The 25,853-nt window shown below is 41.8% G+C and overlaps 1 protein-coding gene across 2 annotated transcripts; it reads right to left on the reverse strand.

The window, feature by feature from the left end:
* Positions 1-10,886: 10,886 nt before the first annotated feature.
* Positions 10,887-12,899, reverse strand: LOC109195419 (uncharacterized). 2 transcript variants are annotated; one of them, XM_019347437.2, is made up of 5 exons: positions 12,763-12,899; positions 12,265-12,597; positions 12,069-12,179; positions 11,953-11,987; positions 10,887-11,622 (listed from the first exon to the last, which is right to left on the reverse strand). In XM_019347437.2, the coding sequence occupies exons 1-5, from the start codon at positions 12,803-12,805 to the stop codon at positions 11,503-11,505; spliced, it is 642 nt and encodes a 213-aa protein (XP_019202982.1). In that variant the 5' UTR covers positions 12,806-12,899; the 3' UTR covers positions 10,887-11,502. The 2 variants fall into 2 exon arrangements, with proteins under 2 accessions (XP_019202982.1, XP_025756893.1); XM_025901108.1 differs by lacking the exon at positions 12,265-12,597.
* Positions 12,900-25,853: the final 12,954 nt, after the last annotated feature.

Genomic DNA, 25,853 nt, shown 5'->3' on the forward strand with positions numbered 1-25,853 from the left:
TCTACAGTAAATAATATTATGATAACATTAAGGGAATATGGAAACTTCATCCCTCATCTATCATCCTCAGGTCCTCGGGGCATGATTCTGTCATGGAAACCACTGCAGTGGCTCAGAAACACTTTGAGAAATCATTATTTAATTATTTATATATTTAACCTTTATTTATACAGGTAGTCCAGTTGAGACTTTGTGTCTCATTTACAAGAGAGAACTGTTTCAGACGAACATATTAAAATTACAACAATAAAAAGAAACAATGAAATAGCTAAAATTATCTAATGTTTACACAGTCATATCAGAAACAGAAAGAAGTTCCCAGTAATTATTTCACAAGGTCATTTGTACATCTTTTAAAGTCTGGAAGTGAAAGCAGTTCAGAGAACTTCAACTTCCGTAATGTATTCCATGAGGACGGAGCTCTGATGGAGCGATGAATCCAAGGAATTCCAGAGATTGTACACTATAAATAAAATGTTTATGTAACATCTAACATCTGTGAACACAGTTAAAGTTGGAAATTGTGAGGCAAAAAACATCTGGAGCTTCAAAATGGTCTTAATCATTTCAGTTTGATTAAGGCCGAGTTTCCTCTTCTGTTTTGCTTGATGACAATCAATACTCGGGGCTCAATCCGGATTCTGCAAGGAAGAGCCAGATTTTTTTCATAACAATCCCCTAAAACAGTTCACTTTATCTTCCACTGAATATTACATTCAGTATTGAATATTACAAACAGATTATCTGGTTGATCAGTTATTTAGAAACAGAGAAATTAGTTATTTGTCTTTAAATTGAATTTATGCGGGCTTTTGATGTGCTGTTGATACAGAAATTTTTAAAGAAGAAAGAAAATGGAAAAAATATTAACAATTCCTTGAGCAGTACCTGTCTGAAGCCTCATTTTAACAACAAGGAAAATGATGACCTTAGTGAGAACGACAGTCACAGCACTCAGGATCAGGGTTGTCAGGTTTGTTGTTTCACCAGCTTCTTCTACAAGAAACGTGCCTAGACTTGATGTCATGAATGATGTTTTGTTGCAAAGATTGACAAAATTCTTCAAATGTGATCCAAACTCTTTACATTACCACATTACAATCTGACTGTGGTGAAATAAGTTATGTATCTCTTTCTCTTTGTTCGCTCTTATCTCACCATTCTTACCTTGAACCTGTAGAGCCGTAGAATTAACAATCACTGGGAGTCCGTTCGTGTAATATCCACAAAAATAAAACCCAGCGTCAGACAAATCCACTTGTTTGATTTTGAGGAAGATCGTCGAAATGTTGGATGTCACTTCAAATTTTTCCAGATCAACTCCGTTGCAGAATGATGGTGGCTCAATAGAATTGTAAATGCTAATGCAACAAGGCTGGGTTCTGTTGACTAGTCTGAACCAGACTGTGTGAGTAGGAAAACTTGAAAGTTTGGAGCACAGCAGTGTGGCATTTTCTCCAGGCTGGACTTCCACAGTCGAGGACTCTGAGTGGGAGATCCAGCCTGAAACAAATGGCAAAGAAATGTATTTTTGATCCAGTAAAACCAAAACAGAAAGTAATACCCTCAAAGGTTTTGGTAGCTTTTAAATTCAGGTTTGCTGCTGGTTATTAAGTTAAACACACCTTTACCACAAACATTTTGAGAGAAAATGAGATCTGTCACTTACCGAGGCTGCAGAGCAGCAAAGCAGTTCTTATGGTAAAGCTCATCACTGTTGATATGAAATCAGGGAGCTTCACTAAGGAAGGTTCAGCATAGAGGAAGGTTCCTATTTTTACCCTGCTGCTCAGACAAGGTAAGTTGCCCACACAACAGCTCTAAAATCACTCCCACGTTACGCGCCACAAGTACCAAAATGAGCCAGGGGTCGTGAGGTGCCCTTTTCCCGTCTGGTATTATGAGTAACCAGTGTTTTCACCACTTCACAACTTTCTTTTTTGTTGTTGTTGTTTTTTCTCCGGAGCAAAAAACAAAAAAATAAAAAAGATAAAAACTGTACATTAGTTTGGTAAAGGAGGAAATCGTATGAGAAGAAAATGAGTTTACTACTCATTCAAGGCCGTTTGATTAGGTATACCTTGATGGTATCGAGCTGGACCAGATGCTTTAGTTTAGACACAGCAGGGGGCTGAAAACATTCCTCAGAGACTGTCATGCTGTAGAACTGATGACAGGACCTTCATAAAGCTAATCGTCAGTTCCATCACGTCCCCAAAAAATGTGATAGGTTGAGATATAGTCACCTTACTAACTATTTGACTACAAAAAGATATGCTGACGAGAGCATTCTGAAATGATATAAGCTTTGTGACATGTTGCATTGCTGCATGGTGCAGTGGTTTTCAGACTTCTGATAGGGGCGCAGTGTGGATGACAGAGTGAAAAATACAAAGTGAAAGGAAAATAGACATTTGTAAAAATGGATTTTAAACCCTTTTTAATTGCTAATAATTAACAAAAGTTGTGGGGTCTGCTTCTGAATAAAGCAAGAGGTTTCACCTCTTGCTTTATTCAGGCCATTGCACAAGTGCTCAAAACTGCTGTTTTTGAAGCAAATGCTGCACGGAAAGCACTGCAGCATTTGTTGCATGGGGTTTTATTGCAAAGTTAATGCTTGTCTTTCTGTGGGTTTCAAGTTGGGTGACACACAGTGTTGTCACGGCGATGGAAAATGACAGTAGGAGGGGGCAAAAAAAATGTTGCTTGCCCACAAAGCTGCCCCCATTTTCTTTCGTATATATATTCACTGTTTCAGGTTACAATAAAAAAATGAAAAGGGCGGTACACACCAATCATCCATCCTAAGTAAAATCATCTGTGTGTGTATATTCTAAAACTTTACTTACTTTACTAAAACATCCTTTTTGGTGTAGATTCTATAATTTCATTATTCTTTTAGGAAGACTGTTTTTCTTTATTGCTCACATATAAGCAGAACAGCAATGAGATAACTTTAATTTTTTAAGGTGGCGTTACTGCCAGTCATCCGCTGGATGACATGTAACTGATGACTATGGTAAATGGCCTGTATTTGTATAGCGCTTTACTAGTCCCTAAGGACCCCAAAGCGCTTTACACATTCATTCATCCACCCACCCATTCACACACAGGTGATGGCAAGCTACATTGTAGCCACAGCCACCCTGGGGCGCACTGACAGAGGCGAGGCTGCCGGACACTGGCACCACCAGGCCCTCTGACCACCACCAGTAGGCAATGGGTGAAGTGTCTTGCCGAAGGACACAACGACCGAGACTGTTGGAGCCGGGGCTCGAACTGGCAACCTTTCCATTACAAGACGAACTGTCAGCTCTTGAGCCACGATCGCCCCCAATCTTATCACGATCGGATAAGACTTTTTATCCAGTATTACAAGTTTTCAGGTATATTTACACTGCACACTTCTGATAACATACACATTCTGAATACATATTGTAGATTGTAGCAGATGTTCACAAATCTTTTACAGGTTTAGAGATGTATTTATACATTTACAAATCTACAAACACGCATGTGATGCATGATATGCACAAATAGAACTCAGTACACACATACACATCTGGATACACACACACTAATTACAATATGCACACTCACAGATAGTTTTGCTATAAAAATAGATTCATATTCTTCTTCTGCACCTTGAAAATTGAATAATTCACAGAAAAACCTGAACTTACACATGCTCTGTCGGTGAATTTTAAATCATCATGAGGACTGCAGTGAAGGAGACCTAACAAAAAACCAAAGCGTGTAGTACAGCACTCTCCATGGCTTTCATGATATATTACTTGATAAAGTTTCATGACATTTTTTTCCAAGGTTAACTTTGACCTTCTGCCCTAACAGTGAAAATCAAGGTCAACCTAGGTACTCTTGTCCCCCAAAGCTTAGTATTTTGTTGAGAACTTCTATAAAATATTGTGGGTAATATGAACTTTTCACTGATTTTCACATTTTGGACTTTTCCATTACCTGAGTTTGAATAAAATAAATCAGCTCAAGCTGTTATTGTGGATGCAGACAGACAGACAGTTAAGTTAATGTTGAACATATAGACAAACAAACAAACAAGCAAACAAGCAGAACTGACAACATAATCTCTCCCTCTCTAAACAAATGAAATCATAAACAACAGAGCAATGCAATCTCCATCCTGAGCTTGTTTTCAGTTTATTATATTCATAAATATGAATAAGAAAAATTATTTCATCTGCTCTAACCTTTATTAAGCTCCTTTATTTATTCACCTCCATATTTCCATCTATACAAAACTAAGCCCCGAGGGTCTGTTACTTTTAGAAGGCTGATGTAACCTGTAAAACTATTTATAATAATGTGGATTAATACTGTGGATTTTTACCTTTACTGTTTCACAAAGTGAAAGAGGGACCGGAAGGTGTGTTCCAACTACAGGGGGATCACACTCCTCAGCCTCCCTGGGAAAGTCTATGCCAGGGTGCTGGAAAGGAGAGTCCGTCCGTTGGTTGAACCTTGGATACAGGAGGAAAAATGCCGTTTTTGTCCTGGTCGCGGAACACTGGACCAGCTCTTTATCGTCTCAAGGATACTTGAGGGCACATGGGAGTTTGCCCAACCAGTCTACATGTGTTTTGTGGACTTGGAGAAGGCATTCGACCATGTCCCTCGGGGTGCCCTGTGAGAGGTGCTGTGGAAGTATGGGGTGTCTGGCCCATTGCTATGGGCCATTCGATCCCTATACAACCATTGCAAGAGCTTGGTTCGCATAGCCGGCAATAAGTCGGACTCGTTCCTGGTGGGTGATGGGCTCCACTAGGGCTGCCCTTTGTCACCGATTCTGTTCATAACTTTCATGGACAGGATTTCTAGGCGCAGCCAAGTGGCGGAGGGCTTTCACTTAGGTGGCCTCAGAATCCCATCTCCCCACATAGCAAAATTGGTATGGCCCAGATCTGGCCCACACAATGTGCTTACACATGGCCCACATACGGCAAAGAATGACGGCCCTTTGGTGGCCCGGATCTGGTTTGCCAGAGGTGGCCCACAAATGGGCCAGCACAAGGCCAGTTGCAGACACACTGCTGGCCCTGTGCTGGCCCAGAAAAGTTTCAGCTCTGCCCCCAGATGTCAGCCTACTGTGTACCTTAATCAAGCCATGTAATAACAACATGTGCTGGAACATGATAGTGCAAAAGAAACATGACGAAACTCTATTCAGACAGTGAACGGACTGATTCTAATATAGCGTTTTTCTACTCTCCCGGATTACTCATAGTGCTCTATACAACATGCCGCATTCATCCATTCACACACTTTCTCTAAACTGAGTGCTTCCTAACTACATTCATACACATTTACACTCTCGACATGCAGCCTGGAAGAGCCAGGGATCGAACCACTAACCTTCCAATCACTAGATGACCCGCTTAACCTCCTGAGCTACAGCCACTTGATGGCAAACATGTGTAAACCCTAACTAGGTTTTGGATAAAGTGTACACTCGCAAAACTGGCAAACCTGCATTTGAAACGTTGGCTACCATAGCAGTATAGTATTGTAACATGGCATTTGGGTCTTCTAACTGAAATAGGAAAATAAATAGCACCATCATTGCCAGACCTGGCCCACATCTGGTTGACATACACCCTGCCATGACACCAGTCAGTCAGAAGTGCCAGCTTATTGCCGGATCCGGGCCAGACCTGTTTTCTATGAGCTTTGGCCAGATAAACCAAACCACAATCGGGCCAGATGTGGCATGCCATCATATAAACAGTGCCATCATTGCCAGGCCTGGCCCATATCTGAATGACATACCACTTACCATGCCAGAAGTCAGCCAGCAGTGCCGCCTTAACACCAGATCTGGGCCAGACCTGTCTGCTATGTGGGTCTGCTTTTCGCGGATGATGTGGTTCTGTTGGCTTCATCGGGTGATGGCCTCCAGCTCGCACTGGAACGGTTCGCAGCCGAGTGTGAAGCAGCGAGAATGAGGATCAGCACCTCCAAATCTGAGGCCATGGTTCTCAGCCGGAAAAGGGTGGAGTGCCCACTCCGGGTCGGGGACGAGTTCCTGCCCCAAGTGGAAGAGTTCAAGTATCTCAAGGTCTTGTTCACGAGTGATGGGAGAAGGGAGCCGGAGATGGACAGACAGATTGGTGCTGCAGCTATGCTGATGCGGACGCTGCACCGGTGAAGAGAGAGTTGAGCGTAGAAGCAAAGCTCTCAATTTACTCCAAGCTTACTTTAAAAATATATATAAATGTAGACCTGTGCCTTTGCTTTATTTAGGTCCACTTGCTGCCATAGTGTAACAACATATGCCGTATGAGCAATTTAGAGATTCCTCGCCTTCAATCTCAAATTTAACATCTGAAATCTGAGCGAAGGCTATTTTTCTTTTTTACAAAGTAACACTCTTGGTACAGAGGGTTTGTCTTTAACATAGAACATCGAAAAAGTCCACCAGAGCTCATCTTTACATTTTTACATACTGTAGGGCCATTTTTTGGAGCATTTCAAGTTGCTGTGCATCAATACAACTGTTACATCCCACATTTTAATAATATTTAATAATTAAGCCCATAGTAACTACATAAATTGCTACAAAGGGCAATAAACTACAAAGAAATTGAAAATTGTTTAACACATTTTTCTACTTACAGAAATGTCAAAGGTATATCCCTCAAAATTGTAAATGAAAAAAAGATGTTATTAAACATAGATATACATGTGCACAATTTGCAGAAAAAAACAGTGGACACTTTTAAACCCGACCCATCCTGGCCGCCAGAGCTACTACGCGGCGCGGAGAACAACAAAGGACGGGCCGCTCATCCGAGGCGTAGAACAAAGAAGCGCCGGGAGAAACGCGCTGGCGTTCGGAACAGACTGAGACAGCAGGCGCATCACGCACCACTGCCCAGCATCCTACTGGCCAACGTACAATCGCTGGAGAACAAGTTCGATGACCTAAGAGCAAGAGTCACCTTCCAATGTGACATGAGGGACTGCAACATTCTGTGCTTCACGGAGACATGGCTGACCCCCACCGTGCCACACAGACACACAGAGTATGTGGCACGGACTACGCACCTTTACGGACTAAAAAGCCAGGGACACTGCGCCGATCAACACCGACTCTGCATTCACCAATGAGCTGAACCAGTTCTACGCCCGTTTCGAGGTTAGCCAGGTGGCTAATGCTAACTACCGCCTGACTACCGAGGACAGTGACGTCATCAGCGAGAGACCGGTGATCAGCATCGCGGAGCACGACGTCCGAGCGGCATTGAGGAGAGTGAACACAAGGAAAGCGGCGGGGCCAGACGGCATCGTCTGCTGCGCTGCTGTGCTGACCAGCTAGCAGGTGTGTTCGCTTCCATCTTCAACAAGTCCCTGGCGACGTCTGTGGTCCCCACATGCTTCAAAAGATCCACCAGCATCCCTGTGCCCAAGAATAGCAAACCCTCATCCCTGAACGATTACCGGCTAGTTGCCCTGACCTCGGTAGTAATGAAGGTGTTCGAGAAGCTGCTGAAGAACATCATCTCCTCCTCCATCCCAGACACCACAGATCCGCTCCAGTTCGCCTACCGACCCAACAGATCCACAGAGGACGCCATCGCCCACGTCCTGCACACCACCCTCAGCCACATGGACAAGAAACAGGGTAACTATGTGAGAATGCTGTTTGTTGATTACAGTTCAGCGTTTAACACAATAGTGCCCAGCAGACTGTTCACAAAGCTGAGGGATCTGGGACTCAACAGCCGTCTGTGTGCATGGGTGTTGGACTTCCTCACTGGGAGAACTCAGGTGGTGAGGGTGGGTAGATGCGTCTCTAACAGCATCACCATCAACACAGGAGCACCACAGGGATATGTCCTCTCGCCACTGCTCTACTCCCTCTACACTTCAGATTGTGTGGCCACCCACAGCTCCAACACCATTGTGAAGTTTGCTGATGACACAGTGGTGTTGGGCGCCATCTCCAACAATGATGAGGCGGCCTACATGGATGAAGTGAAGAATCTGGCATCATGGTGCCAAGACAACCATCTCCAGCTGAACGTTGGCAAGACCAAGGAGCTGGTGGTGGACTTCAGAAGGAGTCAGCACAGAGACTACAGGCCCATTATCATCAATGGAGCTCCAGTGGAGAGGGTGCAGTCCTTCAAGTATCTCGGTGTCCACATCTCCTCAGACCTGACATGGTCTGCCCACATTCAGGTCCAGACCAAAAAGGCTAGGCAGCGCCTGTACCACCTATGACAACTGAGGAAGTTCAGGGAGATCCTCAGGATTTTCTATACAGGGGCTGTGGAGAGCATCCTCACACAGAACATCACATCCTGGTTTGGGAACAGCTGTGTTAAGGAGCAAAAAGCTCTTCAGAGAGTGATCCGTACAGCCGAACGCTGCTGCAGGATTGCTCTCCCCCCGCTTCAGGACACCTACACCAGGAAATGCCGGACTAGAGCAGCGCAGATACTGAAGGACCTGTCCCATCCTGCTAACAACTTCTGCAATCCGGTAGAAGGTTCCGCATCATCCGGGCAAGGACAGAGAGACTCAAGAGGAGCTTCTATACCCAAGCCATCCGGGCCCTAAACCAACCCCACCCCCCCGCCACACACACACACACACACACACACACACACACACACACACACCCGCCCTCTCACATCATCCATAAGTGACTGAGACAGGACTCTCTTCCAGACACTCTAAACCCACCGGCACAATGTACATTTCAAATTCCTTTAATTTTAAATATGTTAATTTTGTCTATTCTGTAAAATAGTCAGATTGTCTATTCTTATTTAATTCACTTAATGTACAGAATTCACCTGCTTGCTGCATACATGCTACTACTGCACATTCACCTAATGTATATATTATATATAATGTTCTTCTTCTCTCCCCCCCACTTTTTGCACAAGTCGAGGAGCGTGTCAGGTTACATTTCACTGTGTGTTATACTTGTATAACTATGCATGTGACGAATAAAGAACCTTGAACCTTGAACTTTGAAAGGCCCTGGAGAAACAACAACCACTACATTTCCTGTGAAAATGACGTCTCCTCCGGTTTTCTCAAGTAATGGTGGGCGTAGTTTGTGCTGACAATGTGCTGACATTTATTCCAATGTAGGAAGTGCTATGAACAGTTGATCAGATTGGCAAAGCATGTGTAAGGATTACAATGATTTTATGCAATTTTTGCAAACCCATTAGTGGAAGGAAACCGCTGCCTTGGACAAGTTAAATGCATGTAATGCAAATAAAACTTCTCTGTTTTTATATGCAAAAAATTAGTGCTCTAGCTTGTTTGGATGCCAATTTTACCGAGATTTAAAAATAGTTACGCAAATGGGATCGCAGCTGCTCCACTCGGCTTTTAAGGGTTAAATGTGTTACCATATTCTTTAACTGTGTATTTCAAGTCCTCAGGCTCCGACACTGGAGGTGGACCTATCAGAAGCACTCTTCTGGTTTTTGGATAATCAATAAACAATATAACAAAAACAGTAAACCACTGGTGGTAATCAAAGTTTGCTTTAGAAGTCAACATGCTCTTCAGTTTTTTAATTACAAGTTAATGTCTATTAGTTATGTTCTTAAAGCCTTTATTTGTTGGTTTCAGGGATTTATTACGCATGTTTTCATATGGACTTAGTACAGTTTCCTTTTAGCATAATAAACATGGTTAAATTACCATGAAAGTACCAAGGAAGACTGGTTTAGATTTACAGTGTGATGTACCGATGTTCCTGAGTGACAGTCCTGTGGTTCAGAGTGAACTAACAGTTCCATTTTACCGCCAACCATAGGACAAACTGAGTGAGAAGACACTGCTGGGATGTGGACAGAATGTCTGTCAAATATCCGAGCTAACGCTAATGTCAGCGCAGCACCCTGATCAGTATATTTATGTTGGATAGGTAGTTAGCTAGCACCATTACCATTAGCTAGAATGATTGTTCTCTCTGGTTTTTACTGCTGGTCCTAATGAGGAATGAGGGATTTCTGTGTCTGTGTTAATTCCCTCATTAATCACAGTGCTAAAAAGCCTGGAATAGAGTACATCTACTCAGATAAAACTGTAATACAAACTGTGAATCGTAAGAGCTATAGCCCTCACGTTTGTAGTCATGATGTTTTTGGGCTGATGGTGTCCTAGCAAATCAGAGACTGCCTACCGTTCTCTCTCGACACCTACCAGGTTTCTTACAAAGAAAATCGGTCCATGGAGGGTGTTATCACCTTCATGCTTCGCAGAGCACTGAGCCATCTGGAGAACAGGAAGAGCTACGTGAGGATGCACTTCGTGGACTATATTTCAATGTTCAACACCATAATCCCAGACATCCTCACCACCAAACTGGACCACCTTAAGATTCCACCTGCACCTGGATCAAAGATTTCTCAACCAACTGGCCGCAGTCAGTCAGACTCAGCCTGAACCTTCCCCTCCCATTGTCACTCAGCAACGGATTTCCACAGGGCTGCGTTCTCGACCCCCTACTGTACAACATGACTGTACACAAATCCATCCAACCAACATCATCTTTAAGAATGCTGATGACACCACCATGGTTGGGCTGAAGTCCAATGGAGATGAGACAGCGTACAGGGCCGAGGTAGAGAATTTGTCCCACTGGTGCTCAGAAAACAACCTGAATCTGAACATCCTTAAAACGAAAGAACCTATCATGGACTGGAGGAGACACAGACAGGTCCACTCCCCTCTCACCCAGATCTATGCTTATCTCACCTGGACCCACAACACCAACGCCCTGGTAAAGAAGGCCCAGCATATTTTTTCTGTAACTGTAAATATAAAACACAAGTGTATAAAAAAGTTTACACGTGAAAAATACAAAATACAAGTTAAAATTATTTCTACACATTTTCACTTTTTATTCTGCAAGCTCTCACATCACATCAAAATATTTACCTTCACAAAGAGTAATTAATACAATCAGTGCTATGTGAATGTCAATGAAGATCATCATGGTTTGTGGAACTGTGCCTCTGCAATTACTGAGTACCAGAAAAAGTTTTTCATTCTTGAGACTTGAGCTTCTGTTTTTCTTTTGTTTTTACTCTGTCATTCCACTTTTTGAACTTGTTTGGATAAACCAGAATGAATGGATTAATAATTTGTTTTTAATTTATAATGTAGTTATGTTGCAATGGTGGATGTTATACTGAACATGGCCAACATTTTAAGCAGGCTGCTCCAAGATTCAACAAAGAGAAAAAGCTTATTTTCAATTACGATTTATGTACATCTACTCAGATAAAACTGTAATACAAACTGTAAGTGTAAGAGACAATTTGATAATATCAATAGCTGATATATAAAAAATAATAACAGCGCACATTTTGCACTAGTATTTATAACCCCCCCGACAAACCACAAAACCTAACAAACACACCAAATGCAGATACCCCACAAACTCAATAAGCACATCAATTTCAGAGCTACTGTTTCTCCTGCTTGGTCAATCTATCGCGTAGCAGCATACACCACATTCATCTCCAGCTCTCTCGGTCGTACAGGCCTTCTGTAGTTTGCTTTTCGATGGAAACTCAGAGCTGCATAATTCATGGCATCAGAGTTCTCATTCTGTTAAAGAAAATGATTAAAGTCACTAATAACAAATCATTACATGTTAACGTGTTAACATTTACCACGACAGGACAAAGCCATCTAAGGTTAGAGGCAGGGTTTTTATTTAGATAAATGTCCACTGCTTGCAATTTGAATTGAAGGGTTTTCACCTGTTTGTCGGCACACAAATGGAAAACAAAATGGTGATGGAAAAACTGTCATTTCTAAATAAATATACAGTATGTGACTTATTTTGAAAGGTAATATTATCCTAAGCCTGGATAACTGTATTATCTGTTTACAAATCTTAATTCAAAGTTATAATTTGATATGAAAATAAATTACCTCACTGTGTTGTGGATTTTTTTCATCATCTTGAGCTAAAAGAGAGAAACAGTACATCCTTAAGTTATGAAGTGAATACCTTTGTATCTGCTATTTAAATTAAATCATATGTGTACCTGTATGAGATTTCCTGATTTTGACAAGCAGAACAATGATGACCAGCAGAAGGAAAACAGTTAGCCCACTCAGGATAATACTTAACGGATCTGTTAATCCATCAGATAATTCTAAAAAACAGAAAATAGAAAATTATAGTATATTACCTAATTTAACTAAACGCATGTATAAAAAGACAGAAACAGTATTATTTACCTTGAACCTTTAAATATGTTCCAGTTACAATTACTAGTTTGTCATTGAGTTTCTCTCCACAGAAATACAGCCCAGAGTTAGATGAATTTACTTGTTTGATCTTGAGAAATAGCACAGAGGTGTTGGATGACAAGCAAATTTTTTTTCCATCACAGGAAAAAACATTTTCAGAGGTTAACATAGACGAGATGCAACTGATGTTGGGACTGCTGGTCATTTTAAACCAAAATATGCGGGAGTGAAATCTGCTGAAATTGGAGCACTTCACTGTGACCTCTTCACCAGGCTGAACCTCCACAGTGTAAAACTGTGCAACTGAGGACGAGATCCAACCTAAAACAAACAAGGAATCCTAAACTTGAAATTCAACAGGAACCAAACATCGAATTACACCATCCATGAAGTGTCTGCACGATTCTTTTTGGCTCGATTACTGTACAGAATGTACAGAATGAAGGGTTGAAACTGTACTGAGAAAAAAGTGAAAAGTGTACTTACTGAAGGTGCAGAGCAAAAGTAGCATCAAGGTAAAGTTCATCATTGTGTGTACCACCACTACAATGATTGTAAGTGAACTGTGCTCCAGTAAAAGTTATCTCTATGTAGAGGCGGGCTGCTCTTTCATATGGGCGGCTGCTCAGTGGCAATGCTTTTTTAGCAAATGGTGAAAACTGACAGCTGAAAACAAAAAGCAGAATATCATTATCATTACTGTATGACAGTTTTTATATAATGTAGATAATATTTTTGCTGAAGCTTACATGTCTACAAATGATATGTCACTCTATATATTTTTATACATGTTATACATTTTGTCTTCACCTGATATAAACACTATATGTCTTGATTTTGTAACTATTAACATGGCATGAATCAAAATACTGATCTCATAATCTTACTATATTATATATGCTTGATCGGGTTGCAATTTGTCTTTTGCACCAGACAGCCTGCGAGTCTGCATTTTCCTTCATAATTTAGAACAGCTACTTGTGCAGTGATGCCTATGTTAATTATAGAAGTTATTAGCTTCATGGAATGAACACTGCTATGAATGCGCGTGCCATTCAATTTGATGACATGTTCACGAAAACCAGCAGAAGTCTAACCTGGTCAATGATAGCTACGAGAATAATGTCCACAAGGCTTAGTAGATTCAAATGCGTGTTAGCATGGAAACTTCAGCTGGTGTGGTGGTGTATTAGCTTGAAATGTGCTGCCTTTTAAGAAATATGTGCTTTTGGCTGTTTGTCACCTTGCTGCTGTGGTGAGCAGTGATGTGAGTTAGTGATAGTAAGACAGTAAAGTGTAACCAAAAGCATAAGCTTGATTTAAAACAAGAATATGACTGGATATGTCCGTCTAGCACACAGAAGCAAAAAAGACGCAAAAAAGACGCTTTTACCAGTGGAGCTCCGTACAAAATACAGGCTTCACTGTCTGGTCAACTTGTACTGACAGCACACCCACAATACTTATTAGAAACAAATGTAGACCTTCCTGTTTTTCATTAACACAACCACTTTCCAGTTATGAAACTGGTGATCATTGTAAACTTCCGCAAAGCTGTCACAAAAGTTAACTCAGGATGTCGTGACCAACAAAAAACATAAAATAAGCCGCAGCTTTGTCAGTCATCTGCTGACATCCTGTAGATGGGCACAAGGTGACCTTTGTGACTGATGCCTTAATGCACCAACTATCGTAATATCTGACACTTAAAGATAACAATTCTCTTTTCAGTGAGCTAAAGTCAATCAGAAGGACGGCAGTTGAGCAAGTAACAAAGTTTTATTTGTTTTTTTTGTTTAAACAGGTCCTTTCAGATTAAAACAGATTTTTCAAATAGTACTACTTGTATCTGTGTCCACATTCTAAAAATCCTGTCCTTTTATTGAAGTATGTCAAAATCATTCAGAATTGTTATATTGCAGGTTATTACATATTTCTGTTGAATGAGTTTTTTCCAGTGACGTCATGGTGGAAGACGTTGCCCATATGTCAAATTGTGCATTTGTTTGTGCTTTTGGTTTTGTTTTGCATTCAGAACACGTTCATCATGCCATCACGTTCATACATTTTCTAACACTGCTGGTACTCCATGTAACAGATCTAAGTTTTTTTTATAATTTAGTTCATTACATGTGTTCAAGATTGAATAGTAAAAGTCAATTTTTCTTTTAAGCACACTCTGGTTGTGACTACAGCCTCCTTATTTAATGTCTCCAGTTAAATGTTATGTATCTCAGCGGCAAGGTGGTTCAGATATTAGTTTTTCTACTATATCTGACCACTAAACGTGCTATTATGTTATTTCTATGCCCCTTTTCAGTGCTTTCTAGCATTAACATGCTTTCACACTCCAATGGATGGATTGGAGAGCAACTGCCAAGGATATTTGTCATGCAGACTGGAGCAGACAGGGATTGAAACGCCAGCCTTGTAAATATTAGCTGACCTGCTCTACCAAATGAGCTACAGCCACCCCATTGTGACTGACAGGAAGGTTCTATATTCAAAGCTTTGTGGGACTTTTCTACCTCCTGTGCTTACTGAGTTTTCTCCAAGTACTTTAGCCTCTTCTATCTCTACTTCCTGGAGCTCAGCAGCTATAGAAGGTCATCTACCAACCGGAAGGTTGGTGGTTCAATCCCTGGCTGCTCTAAATATCCTTGGGCAAGATACTAACCCCAGATTGACCTCTAATGCAACCATTAGATTATGAATGTGTGAGAATCTTTAAACAGAAAGCACTTACGCATAGAAAAAAGTGCTTGTATTAGTGGGTGAATGAAGTTGAGCAAAGTTCTTTGAGTGTTCACAGAGAATAGAAAAGTAGAGACTGTATAAGGACCAGTCTCTCTCACAGCCCTAACACAGGCACAGTTAACTACACATTCTAAACTGGATGCAGGTGTCAATAAATAAATAAAGTTTCAACTTCTTAACATCAGCCAGATCTTCAGGCATGCATTTAAGGTTTGGTTATGTTTTGGATGTGTTTACTGTATATCTGAGTGTCAAACACATGAAAATTCCATACATAAAAACACATAAAAAGAGGTACGGTCAACCTTACACCTATTTATTTCACAGTGAATGCCTGGTGGATGTCATGAGGTTAGTAATAATTGACAACAGTGGTCAGTAATACTAGAAAAATACCTGAAGTAACAAAACATCTCAAGCGCAAGTTGTTGTGTAAACAAGGTATTTAATCTTCTAAGAATGAGCACATAAAAATGGATTTCATGCGTGAGTTTAGAGCTGTTGGAAAACCTCCTGGATGTAATTAGACCAAACCAAAGAAATTCATATAACTATAATCTAATATATATTGTTGGAATAACTGAATGTACTGTGAGGGGAGTGCATGTCACAGGGGAGATGGACTGCAGCTGCACCCGCTGTAGCTCTCCTTTGATCTGTTACTGCTGGAACATTCACAGTGTGGACCAGAGTGAGTGGTTTCAGATGAGGCTGTAAATGTTTCACGCTGCTTTAAGCACTTCACAAGTTCACAAGTTTTATGGACGCTTATACATGTTGAATCAAGTTACTGTAAACCTGTTAGACTTTAACACGTATACATCTGACTAATGCAGACAGTGCCGAGTGTTACAACTGTCAAAATGCAACAGCAAGCTTGTGTCATTCATTTGATCTTTTTAAAATTCTGTGCATATTCACAGCTGCAGATTATGCAGCTGTGACAATTGTCTTTGCACATTTCACCCTAAGGAGACTTCAGCCCCATATTCCTCTTTCTTCAAATAAAAGTTTTACTTTTCAAATAGTATTAGGCCTCAAAATAAAAAAAAAGCCAGGGTAATAACTACAACAACAGCTTTCTGAAAAAGAGCAGAGTAAAGGCACAGTTCCACTCTGAGCTGAGGTTCAGCTGCTTCCTGAACTGGTGGCAGCGAACACAACATTTGGCTCAGGGTCTCCAGAGTTTTAGTCCAAAAGTCACTGTGGCATAGTTCATGTCATGAAAGTGTAAATTTTGTAAATTATTTTTAGACAGTATAGTTTGAGAGAGAAAGTGCAGGAAAAAAATGATGTTGGATATCTATACTGATATGGACTGGGTAATATGTTAGGAGTGAAAGGCTGCCACATTGTGTGATGGAAGACACCCCAAAAAATCAAATAGAAAAAATGGTGGGGCATTTTTTCTCCCACTTCATTTTGCCGAATTTTCATTGCAGGAACTCAAAAGGGTACTCGATAGTTTGCATGACCCCCACACAATTGTATCCATCACTGAGGCATCACTGAGCTCCTGGACAGTCGGACGTTCGACCTGATGCCGTTGGATGGACTGAAACATAATGTCCCAGAGGTGTTCTAATGGATTTGGGTCAGGGGAAGAGGGAGGGGGCAGTCAATTGTATCAAGTCTTTTATCCTCCAGGATAAATGACTTGATATCCTCCTGCATACTCTCACCACATGAGGCTGAGCATTGTTGTGCACCAGGAGGAACCCAGGACCCACTGCACCAGAGTAGTCCTGATTCCTAATGGTGCTGCTGCCCAGCCTGTAGACATCTGTGTCTCTCCAGACTGTCACTGACCCGCAACCTAACCAGTCATGCAAGAATGATGTCATAGGCAGTATAATGATCTCTCATTATCTTTCATGTCTGACACATGTGCTCAGGGAGAACCTGCTGTCATCTGTAAAAAGCACAGGGGGCCAGTGGTATGTTATGGCAAATGCCAATAGGACTCCACAGTGAAAGGCAGTGATCAGAGGGTCCACTACAGGATGTTGGGCCCTCATGGCAGTCTGTATTTTTTGTTCAATTTAAGTTCTCCAATTCCAAAAATGATAAATATTACAACTGCTGCAACAGCAGCATGTGAAAAATTACATTGGCATTGATTGTGACTGATGTTACAACATGGAGCTGCAAGTATTCATTCTTAGTAACACAATTATGGAGCATTTTCACTTAGTTTTAGGAATCAACAGCAAAATGTAATTAAAAAAATACAATTCAGAGTTGACTGTTTTGAATTCTATCTGACTTATCTTAGGCTTTAGAGAGGGAGGGTCTGATTAATAATTATATGCTCTCACTTTTATCAAACACTGCCTCAGATTTACTTTGGATTATTCCATTAACTGGGTAGCCATGACTAGCTATAGGACACAGAGAAATCATATCAGTCCTCTTTTAAACAGCAGCACAGTCCAAATTGGAGTTCTGAGGGGTGGCAGTGGATTAAGTCAGATAAAGCTGTTTGTTGCTATTCTTGAGAACATGTTTTTTTCAGCTGGTTTTTAATGGTTTCTTGTAGGTTTGGATTTTGCTCTTACAGGCCTCATTCTCTTCTCTCCATTTGTGTTCAAACCACACAGGGTTGCCTCTTCCTGTTAGACATTCACTTCACCACTGCTGCAAACTCACACCAAACTCTTACTTTTGACTTACAACTTCCTTTTACGACTTCCTTGCACATCATGTAAAATGTAAAAATAAGAACAGAACATCATTAAGAAAAAGCACAACAGCAGATGAGTTGGATCAGCTGCTGGTGTTCAAAAAAAGTCTTAACTTTTGTTCCACCTACAGGCCTCCACCTTTGAAGTCCAGTTTTTGCCAACAAAAGCCCACACATTATACAACTGAGGTGGCATAATTATACAACCTGGAAACCAGTACATTCAAACTCTGAAACATATCACAAAATATGAAATGGATTATTCTATTTGATGCATGAAACAGACCTCAAGTCTTTCTCTTGTGTGGTCTTGGGGTTTTTAGTGTTTCCTAAATGTGTGGATGGGATCATTTGTATAGACATCGAGCAAGTACTGCAAAGCACACCAGTAATTTGTCAGACAGACATAATAATGATTAATGGCTATTCTTCACACTCACCTATGATATGTGAGCCTCATACTAAGTACGTGTGCAAGTGTTTGGTAATAGACCTCTTGTTTCAGCAGAGCAGATTTCAATGTGAAGACCAGTCAGGTGGTATAAATGAAGTTAAACACAGTGGTTGGCTGTTACAGAGAGTGTTAACAGTAATGTAACTCTTTAAGCATCATCTGCCAGGCCCTTGATGTGTGTGGTTACAGGTACACACCAGTCTTCCTGTGGTTTAGACTATTCCATTGCTATTTGTTGTTTTCTTAGTTTGTGCACTTCTTTTTCTTCCCCAGATCATTTGCACAGATACATTTTATGAACTACATTCTCTTTCATTTTAGCTATGCACATTTCTGACTTTAGTCATGCGCAGTTTTTACATTAGCTTTGCTCGACACACAAACTGTCAAATGATTCATAAAGAAAAGGGGAAAAAGGGGGAAAAAAAGCCTCATTAAGAAAAATATGCAGCTTTTACCACAACATCATGACCACATCACAGCTTATAGGCAAGAAACAGATTGACAACAAATGAGCAAAATCTATACTGATACTTTCTGTTTTAAGGGTGCGTGTGCGTTCAATCATTTGTGTCAGGTTTAAAACAACTGTAAGTCAATTTAAAAGAAAATGAAACACAATTTTTTACCAAAAAAGCGGAAGGGGGGTGTTACAAAGCAGTTATTACGCTGACTGCTAACAGTGATCAAGGATTATGATAATCACTTTCAGTATTCACACAATGTGTTAGCAGAGATCTGGCCTACCGATCAGCCACACTTCTTGTGATGAGGCACCTGTTAGTCAACGCATCCTCGACTGTAATTCCTGCATCCAGATGGTTCAGATTGCTGCTCCGCCCTGAGTCTGGTTCTGCTGGAGGTTTCTTCCTGTAAAAAGGGAGTTTTTCCTTCCCACTGCAGCCAAAGTGCTTGCTCATTGGGGGTCATATGATTGTTGGTTTTTTCTTTGTATGTATTATTACAGGGTCTATCTTACAATATAAAGTGCCTTGAGGCGACATTTTTTGTGATTTGGTGCTGTATAATTAAAATTGAATTGAATCAAATTGAAGTAAAATCCCTCCCCAGGTGCTGGCTGAAATATGTATAAGAACATGGACAGAGAAGAAAGCTGCATCTTTTGTATTTTTCATATAAACAACAAATGTGTCAGGATACAATAGAGACAGTTTTAAAAATTAAATCTCACAGTATCTGGTGAAATTAAGAGATATATATTCTGATGAAAACACTTGTTTTAAATTACAACCAGACCACATAACCTTATTAGAAACATTATTGTTGTGGCTTCATTATTTATTAGTCCTTTTCATTAGTGCTGTCAGCATTAATCTCGGTAAAATGAAGTTGACGCCATAACCGCATTAACGCGGCAAATCTCCGTTAGCGAGTTAGCACGGATTGCCCCGTCTGTGGGGCTGGATGGCGCTAACGCGTTAGCGCGGCTAGCTCAATAACGCATTGATGCCGTACCTTTAATATTTAAGTGTATCACTCAAAACAAAACAAAACCTGGACATCTGCACAAAATCCATAGAAATACATTCCAGAGTCAAATACATCCACATGTTTGATTAGGCAGAAGATGGTTGAGATACTGAAAGTCATTTCAGGTGATTCCCTTATTGAAATCCTTCGCAGCATTCAACACTTTTACCAGGTGTAAACATGACTCTGATCCAGCTGCACCAGTGAACCAGAATGTTATGGAACTGGATGCTGGAGCACTGCACTGATAGGGGATGTAGGGAAGGAGGACCCAGGCGCGGAGCTCTGTGTGTAAACAGTGCATTTATTTACAGTGTATGGAAACAAACCACATTAAATCCCCGTGCTCTCCCCTGACTCCCGTGTCGTGTCTTTCCCTGAAAAGTCCGTGTCTTTGTGCTTTCCGCTCCCGTGTCTCAGCACTCCTCGTGCTGGCTGCTGTCTGGCGCTCCACACTTCTCCTGGGGAAACAACAGAAGCAGCTGTCAGGACACTTTACAACTGCGGGCATACACACACTAACTTTACTAAGCTGAAGACTAACGTGGAGTCTCATGCAATGATCCCGCGTCGGTGGGAGCTCCAAGACTCTCCTAAGTAGCTCCCCCGACGAGCCCTGATCAGCAGCAGGTGTGTGGTAGGAGCTTCGGGTGTGGCCGGTCCTCCAGCAGGACCACACCCATCAGGCCTGCAGGTGCTTGACATCCATCCTACAGCCAAACACATATATACACACACACACACACACACACACATGCCTATATAGAAATGTTATATGCGATACTGTGCTGCTGTTCTGTGCCCACATAAGTCCATAACTGCTCACGGATCCTGGGTCGCTCAGACCCAGGACCCTGACAGTGACCCAGGAAGGGGGGTCTTTCAATATAAAGAGGAGGGTGTTTTTCTCAACCGACAACAAAAATGCTACCAGGAAAAGCCACCGATACTACACTTTTACCCACATGACATAGAAATGAAATTTTCTTCAGTTTCTCAAGGTTAAAAAAGCAGCCACATAAAAACATCTTGTTAAAAAAGATCCAGTTCATTTCCATGCTCAAAAGACTTGCTAAATAAACTCAGATAATGAAAAAAAATAGTGTAAAATAGACAAGAAATGTGTGTAGAGGCCAGCATGGCTGAATAGGTTGTCAAAACATGGTTTGCTGTGTCAAACTAACTTATTATCTCTTTGAACTTCTATCATGATGACTGACTTCTTCCTGTGTTATACAATAACTATGGCCACTAGAAGGTGCTGTTAATATGAATAGGAATTATGTAAGTTGTAATTAAAGAGCAAACTCTTTGGCTGAAAACCCATAATTCATTAATAAACAATTAAAACAATTTCCCTTGGGATAAATAAAGTATTATCAATCAATCAATACGGATACTGTTAAAGTTTAACTTACTGGCTGCTGCTAGTATTGGCAGCTCTCTACCCAGTCTACAGGATATTTACACCTCACACTGCATTCGTAAAGCCACTAGCATCATGGCTGACCTGCATGACCCCTCCAACCAACTGTTTACTCCTCTTCCATCCGGAAGACTGGATGGAAGACAGTTGCCGGAAACAGAGGGGGCTGGCGGCCCAGACAAGCCTCGAATCGCGACATCCCAGTGGCTGACCAAATGTGACTATTCTGAGCGTACTTGACCCAGGAAAGGTGTGTACTCCAGGTGTTTTGTTTCATGGACGCCAGGCAGGGTGGTTTCCAGCTCTTAGTTAAGCCACTCCATCTGGCCATTAGTCTAAGAATGATAACCAGAGGACAGACTAACCTGGGTGCCAATCATCATCATCATCATCATCATCGTTTATTTATATAGCACTTTAAAAACACACCTGGTAGACCAAAGTGCTGTACAATACAAATATAAATATAGTAATAAAATAGCAAAAACCAGACATAGCAATAGCATTAATAAAAATGTCAGTTACCCACAGAGTTAAAAGCCAGGGAATAAAAATAGGTTTTTAATCTGGACTTAAAAACTGGCACTGATGTAGCTTGTCTAATATGGAGAGGAAGGCTATTCCAAAGCATCGGAGCCGCAACAGAGAACGCTCGGTCTCCTCTAAGTTTCAGCTGTGACTTAGGGACAGAAAGCAACAGTTACTCAGCTGACCAAAGCGAACAAATGGGGACATGGGGCTTCAACAAATCAGACAAATAAACAGGTGCCAGACCATTTAGAGATTTAAAAACCAATAAAAGGACTTTAAAACGAATCCTAAATTCAATTGGAAGCCAGTGTAGAGAAGCCAAAACTAGAGTGATGTGGTCGAATTTCCTTCTGCCAGTTAAAAATCGTGCCGCAGCATTTTGCACTAGTTCCAAGCATGACAAAGTGCCCTGCCCAACCCCTATTAAAGGAGAAATGCAATAATCCAAACGTGAAGTAATAAAGGCGTGAATAACACTTTCCAAGTCACGCCTGGAAAGAAAGGGCTTAACCTTTGATAAACGTCTGAGGTGATAGAATGCTGATTTTACCATCCCGTTTACGTGACCAAATAAGATTGCTTCCGTCTTACGATCATTAAAATTTTAAAAGTTTTTTGCCATCCATGCCAATGGTCGAGCAGAACTCTTTCCACATGCGGGAGGTGAACTGAAGGCCCCAGTCTGACACTATGTCCGTGGGAATTCCATGCAGGTGAAAAACGTGATCCGTTAGCAGCTGGGCTGTCTTGAGCACTGTGGGAAATTTTGGAAGAGCCACAAAGTGTGCAGCTTTAGAGAAATGATCAACTATTGAAAGGATTACCGTGTTTCCAGCCAAAGGAGGGAGGGCCTTTACGAAGTCCAGTGTGACATGGAACCATGACCATCCTGGAATCAGTAGGGAACAGAGAAGATCTGCAGGAGGAACGGTTAGTGGTTTGTTTTGGGCGCAGACGGGACAGGCTTTGGCACACTACTTGCTAAAATCTCGGATGAAGCGTCGATAAAAGTTGGCAAAGCCCAAAAACCGCAGGAGCTGCTTCCGATCGGAGGGTGTCGGCCATTCCAGGACGGCCTGGACCTTAACAGGATCTGGTTTGAGGTTCCCCTGCTCAATGATGAATCCTAGAAAAGAGACTGTGTTAATGTGGAATTCACATTTTTCAAGTAACCTCCAGTAACCTTTGCAGAACTTGTTTAACATGCCACTCATGGTTGGCCACTGACCTGGAAAAGGTTAGCATGTCATCTACGTAGACGAACACAAAATGATTTACGAAGTCTTGTCGGACATCGTTTATGAGCGCCTGGAAGACAGCTAGGGCGTTAATTAGGCCAAACAGCATAACAAGGTATTCAAAATGCCCCAGGTGGGTGTTGAAAGTCGTCTTCCACTCGTCCCCCACCCTGATTCTGACCAAATGGTAAGTGCTCTGGAGATCCAGTTTGCTGAAAATGTTGATACCTTGGAGAAGCTCAAAAGCAGAAGTTAGTAGTGGCAGAGGATACTTATTTTTTTATAGTAATATTGTTAAGGCCACGATAATCAATACAAGGGCAGAGAGACTTATCTTTCGTCTCCAGGTAGAAGAATCTGGTGCCTAAGGGAGAAGTAGAGGGCCGAATGATACCAGCAGCGAGAGTGTCAGTAATGTACTCCTCCATGGCTTCCATTTTGGGCTTGTTGGCAGGGACACGCCAAGCAGGAGGTCAATGGCGCAGTCATAAGGCCTGTGAGGAGGAAGAGAGAGAGCTCGATCTTTGCTAAATACCTCAGCAAGTTCGTGGTAGACAGGTAGAAATAGCTGAGAAGTCTGGGGGCTCAGGTGGAGGTGTAGTCGAGGGGGCGATACACCAGGAAGCAGATTTCAGACACATCATATGCCATTCCTCCCCCCATCCAAAGATGGTATTCTTCTTCCAGTTGATCTTGGGGCTGTGTTAAACCAGCCAGGGTAGCCTAGAACCAGTGGAGTCAGAGGAGCCTTGAACACAAACGAATTGATAAGTTCAGTATGATGAGGATGAGGGAGAGGCTCCATAGAGAGGCTCCAGTTTTTTGGCTACGATAACATCAATAAAATTATGTTCTGCACCATAATCAATCAAAGCCTGGAATGAATGAGAGGTGGACCGGATTGAAAGTCTAGCAGGAAGCATCAGTAGAGGAAGAGAATGGGAAGAAATGATCTTGCCCACCAGTAACCCTCTTCTTACTGGCAGGCGTCCCCTTTTGGCCGCGTCAGATGGACTGCAATGAAATGGCCGTGGTGGCCGCAATACAGACACTCACCGGCCGTGAATGTCGTTCATCCGATCTGGCGGTAACTCCTGCTTGAACCGGGACCCCCGAGGAAAACAAGTGACGAGTGCCGCAGTGAGCCTGAAGGCAATCATCTACTGGGATACATAATGACATGAGAGAATCAAGCAATGCAGGTAATTCTCTTACCATGAGTTCATCCTTCAGCTCATCCGAGATGTTATTGAGGAGAGTCCCTCTCCTTGGTCCAGCCCGTTTCCACAGCCAGTATGTGGAAATCGATTGAATAGTCCACCATACTCCTTTTCAGATTTAATAAATGGTGGGCTGCTGCTGCGAGGCATGTATCCTTAGAAAAAACTCCTTTAAATTGGGACACAAACTCATCATACGAAATATTCAGGTTAGTTTTCAATACAGCCTGAGCCCAGTTAAGGGCTCTATCTCTTAACAGCTGTACAAAATAGTCAATCTTAACTCTGTCAATGTGACATGCTCTATCCTGCTGTGGGAAAAAACAGTGCATTTTGCGTTTGAAATCCCTCACATTTCTCTAGCTCACCCATGAATGGTTCGGGGTTAGGCAGCACTCTCCTCGGTACTACGATTACGAGTGCAGGACTCAAACGCTGGACTCACTCAAAAGGTTTTTTTTTTTTTTTTTTTACACACACGTGTCACCATTTGAGATATATACATATATACAGTCCTGGGGGGAGAAAGTGGTAAATGGACTGATTCTTATATAGTGCTTTTCTGCTCTCACAGAGTACTCAAAGCACTCTATACAACATGCCTCATTCACCCAATCACACACATTCTCACAAGCACTTTATCTACACTTAGCGCTTTCTAACAACATTCATACTCCGATGGATGCATCGGAGAGCAAGTTGGGGTTAGTATCTTGCCCAAGGATACTTGGCATGCAGACTGGAGGAGCCAGGGATCGAACCACCATCCTTCCGATCAGTAGGTGACCTGCTCTACCTCCTGAGCTACAGCCACCAGGGTCCAGGGAAGCCAGGGGAAGGTCTGAGGGAGGGAAGGTCCAAATTCCTCTTCACACAATCCGTGACTCACAAGAATCCACACAATAATCCAGTCCAAACTCACTCTCACTCATGCTTATCCACTCAGGGTTCATGGGGAAGGAAAACAGGCCAAGGTACAGGGAAATCTATACACAAAGAGGGAGGTTGAGGTTACCGAGGAGTACTAGGAAAAATCAAGGAAAGCACTAGGCGAGCTGGGTTACAGTGACGGAAGTAGCACAAGGATCCAGCGAGGAATCAGACTCCACTGAGGCCTTAAGTAGTGTGGGAGCAGTCAATGATGATGTATGGCAGGTGAGTAATTATCCATGACAGGTGACAGGTGAGAAGGCTGCACAGGTGAATATTGAGGTGGGGACCAGGGCCAGACTCCACCCTGACGGTGAGGAGCAAAGGAGAAACCACAACAAACAATCCAGAAAAACCTGGGCCATGACAGTAGCTGACCACATTTCATCTCAAGTCAGTGATTAACTGTTTTTTTTTCATTTGTTCTGCCACTTAAAGGACATTTAAGGACGTCTTTTGAGCATCTAGTTGAATGTTATTCTAGTGACTCCCATGGTCATTTGTAATGATGGACATGTTTTTCATGTTCATCCAACTATTTAGTAAATTCATCTATCTATCTATCAGCTATAAAATATAATATAAAAATATTAAAAATATAAATATTTAAATACCTGCTGTTTATAATTTAATGATGTAAGACCAGATGTCTGCTGTCGTATTTCATAAGCTTTCCTCACATATCAATGAGATGCTGTACAGTACAATCTTACTGACACATGAGAGGGATAACTATGGCTATTCAACATCATTACACGACGCATTCAAGCTGCATGATGCAGATAAAGTGATCAGCAGACAAAGCTAATGGCATTCCGAACAAGTCGGGGAAGGAATTTAGGCTGTG

Source organism: Oreochromis niloticus, linkage group LG3, assembly GCF_001858045.2.
Source record: "Oreochromis niloticus isolate F11D_XX linkage group LG3, O_niloticus_UMD_NMBU, whole genome shotgun sequence".
Taxonomy (NCBI): domain Eukaryota; kingdom Metazoa; phylum Chordata; class Actinopteri; order Cichliformes; family Cichlidae; genus Oreochromis; species Oreochromis niloticus.

Bases quoted from the DNA above. Each gene is read 5' to 3' on its own strand.
- LOC109195419 (XM_019347437.2), bottom strand. From the start codon at position 12,805: ATGATGAACTTTACCTTGATGCTACTTTTGCTCTGCACCTTCA. The intron at 12,598-12,762 runs GTAAGTACACTT...TGTTTGTTTTAG, and splicing joins ACTTTTGCTCTGCACCTTCA to GTTGGATCTCGTCCTCAGTT. The intron at 11,988-12,068 runs GTACACATATGA...TCTCTCTTTTAG, and splicing joins AATCAGGAAATCTCATACAG to CTCAAGATGATGAAAAAAAT.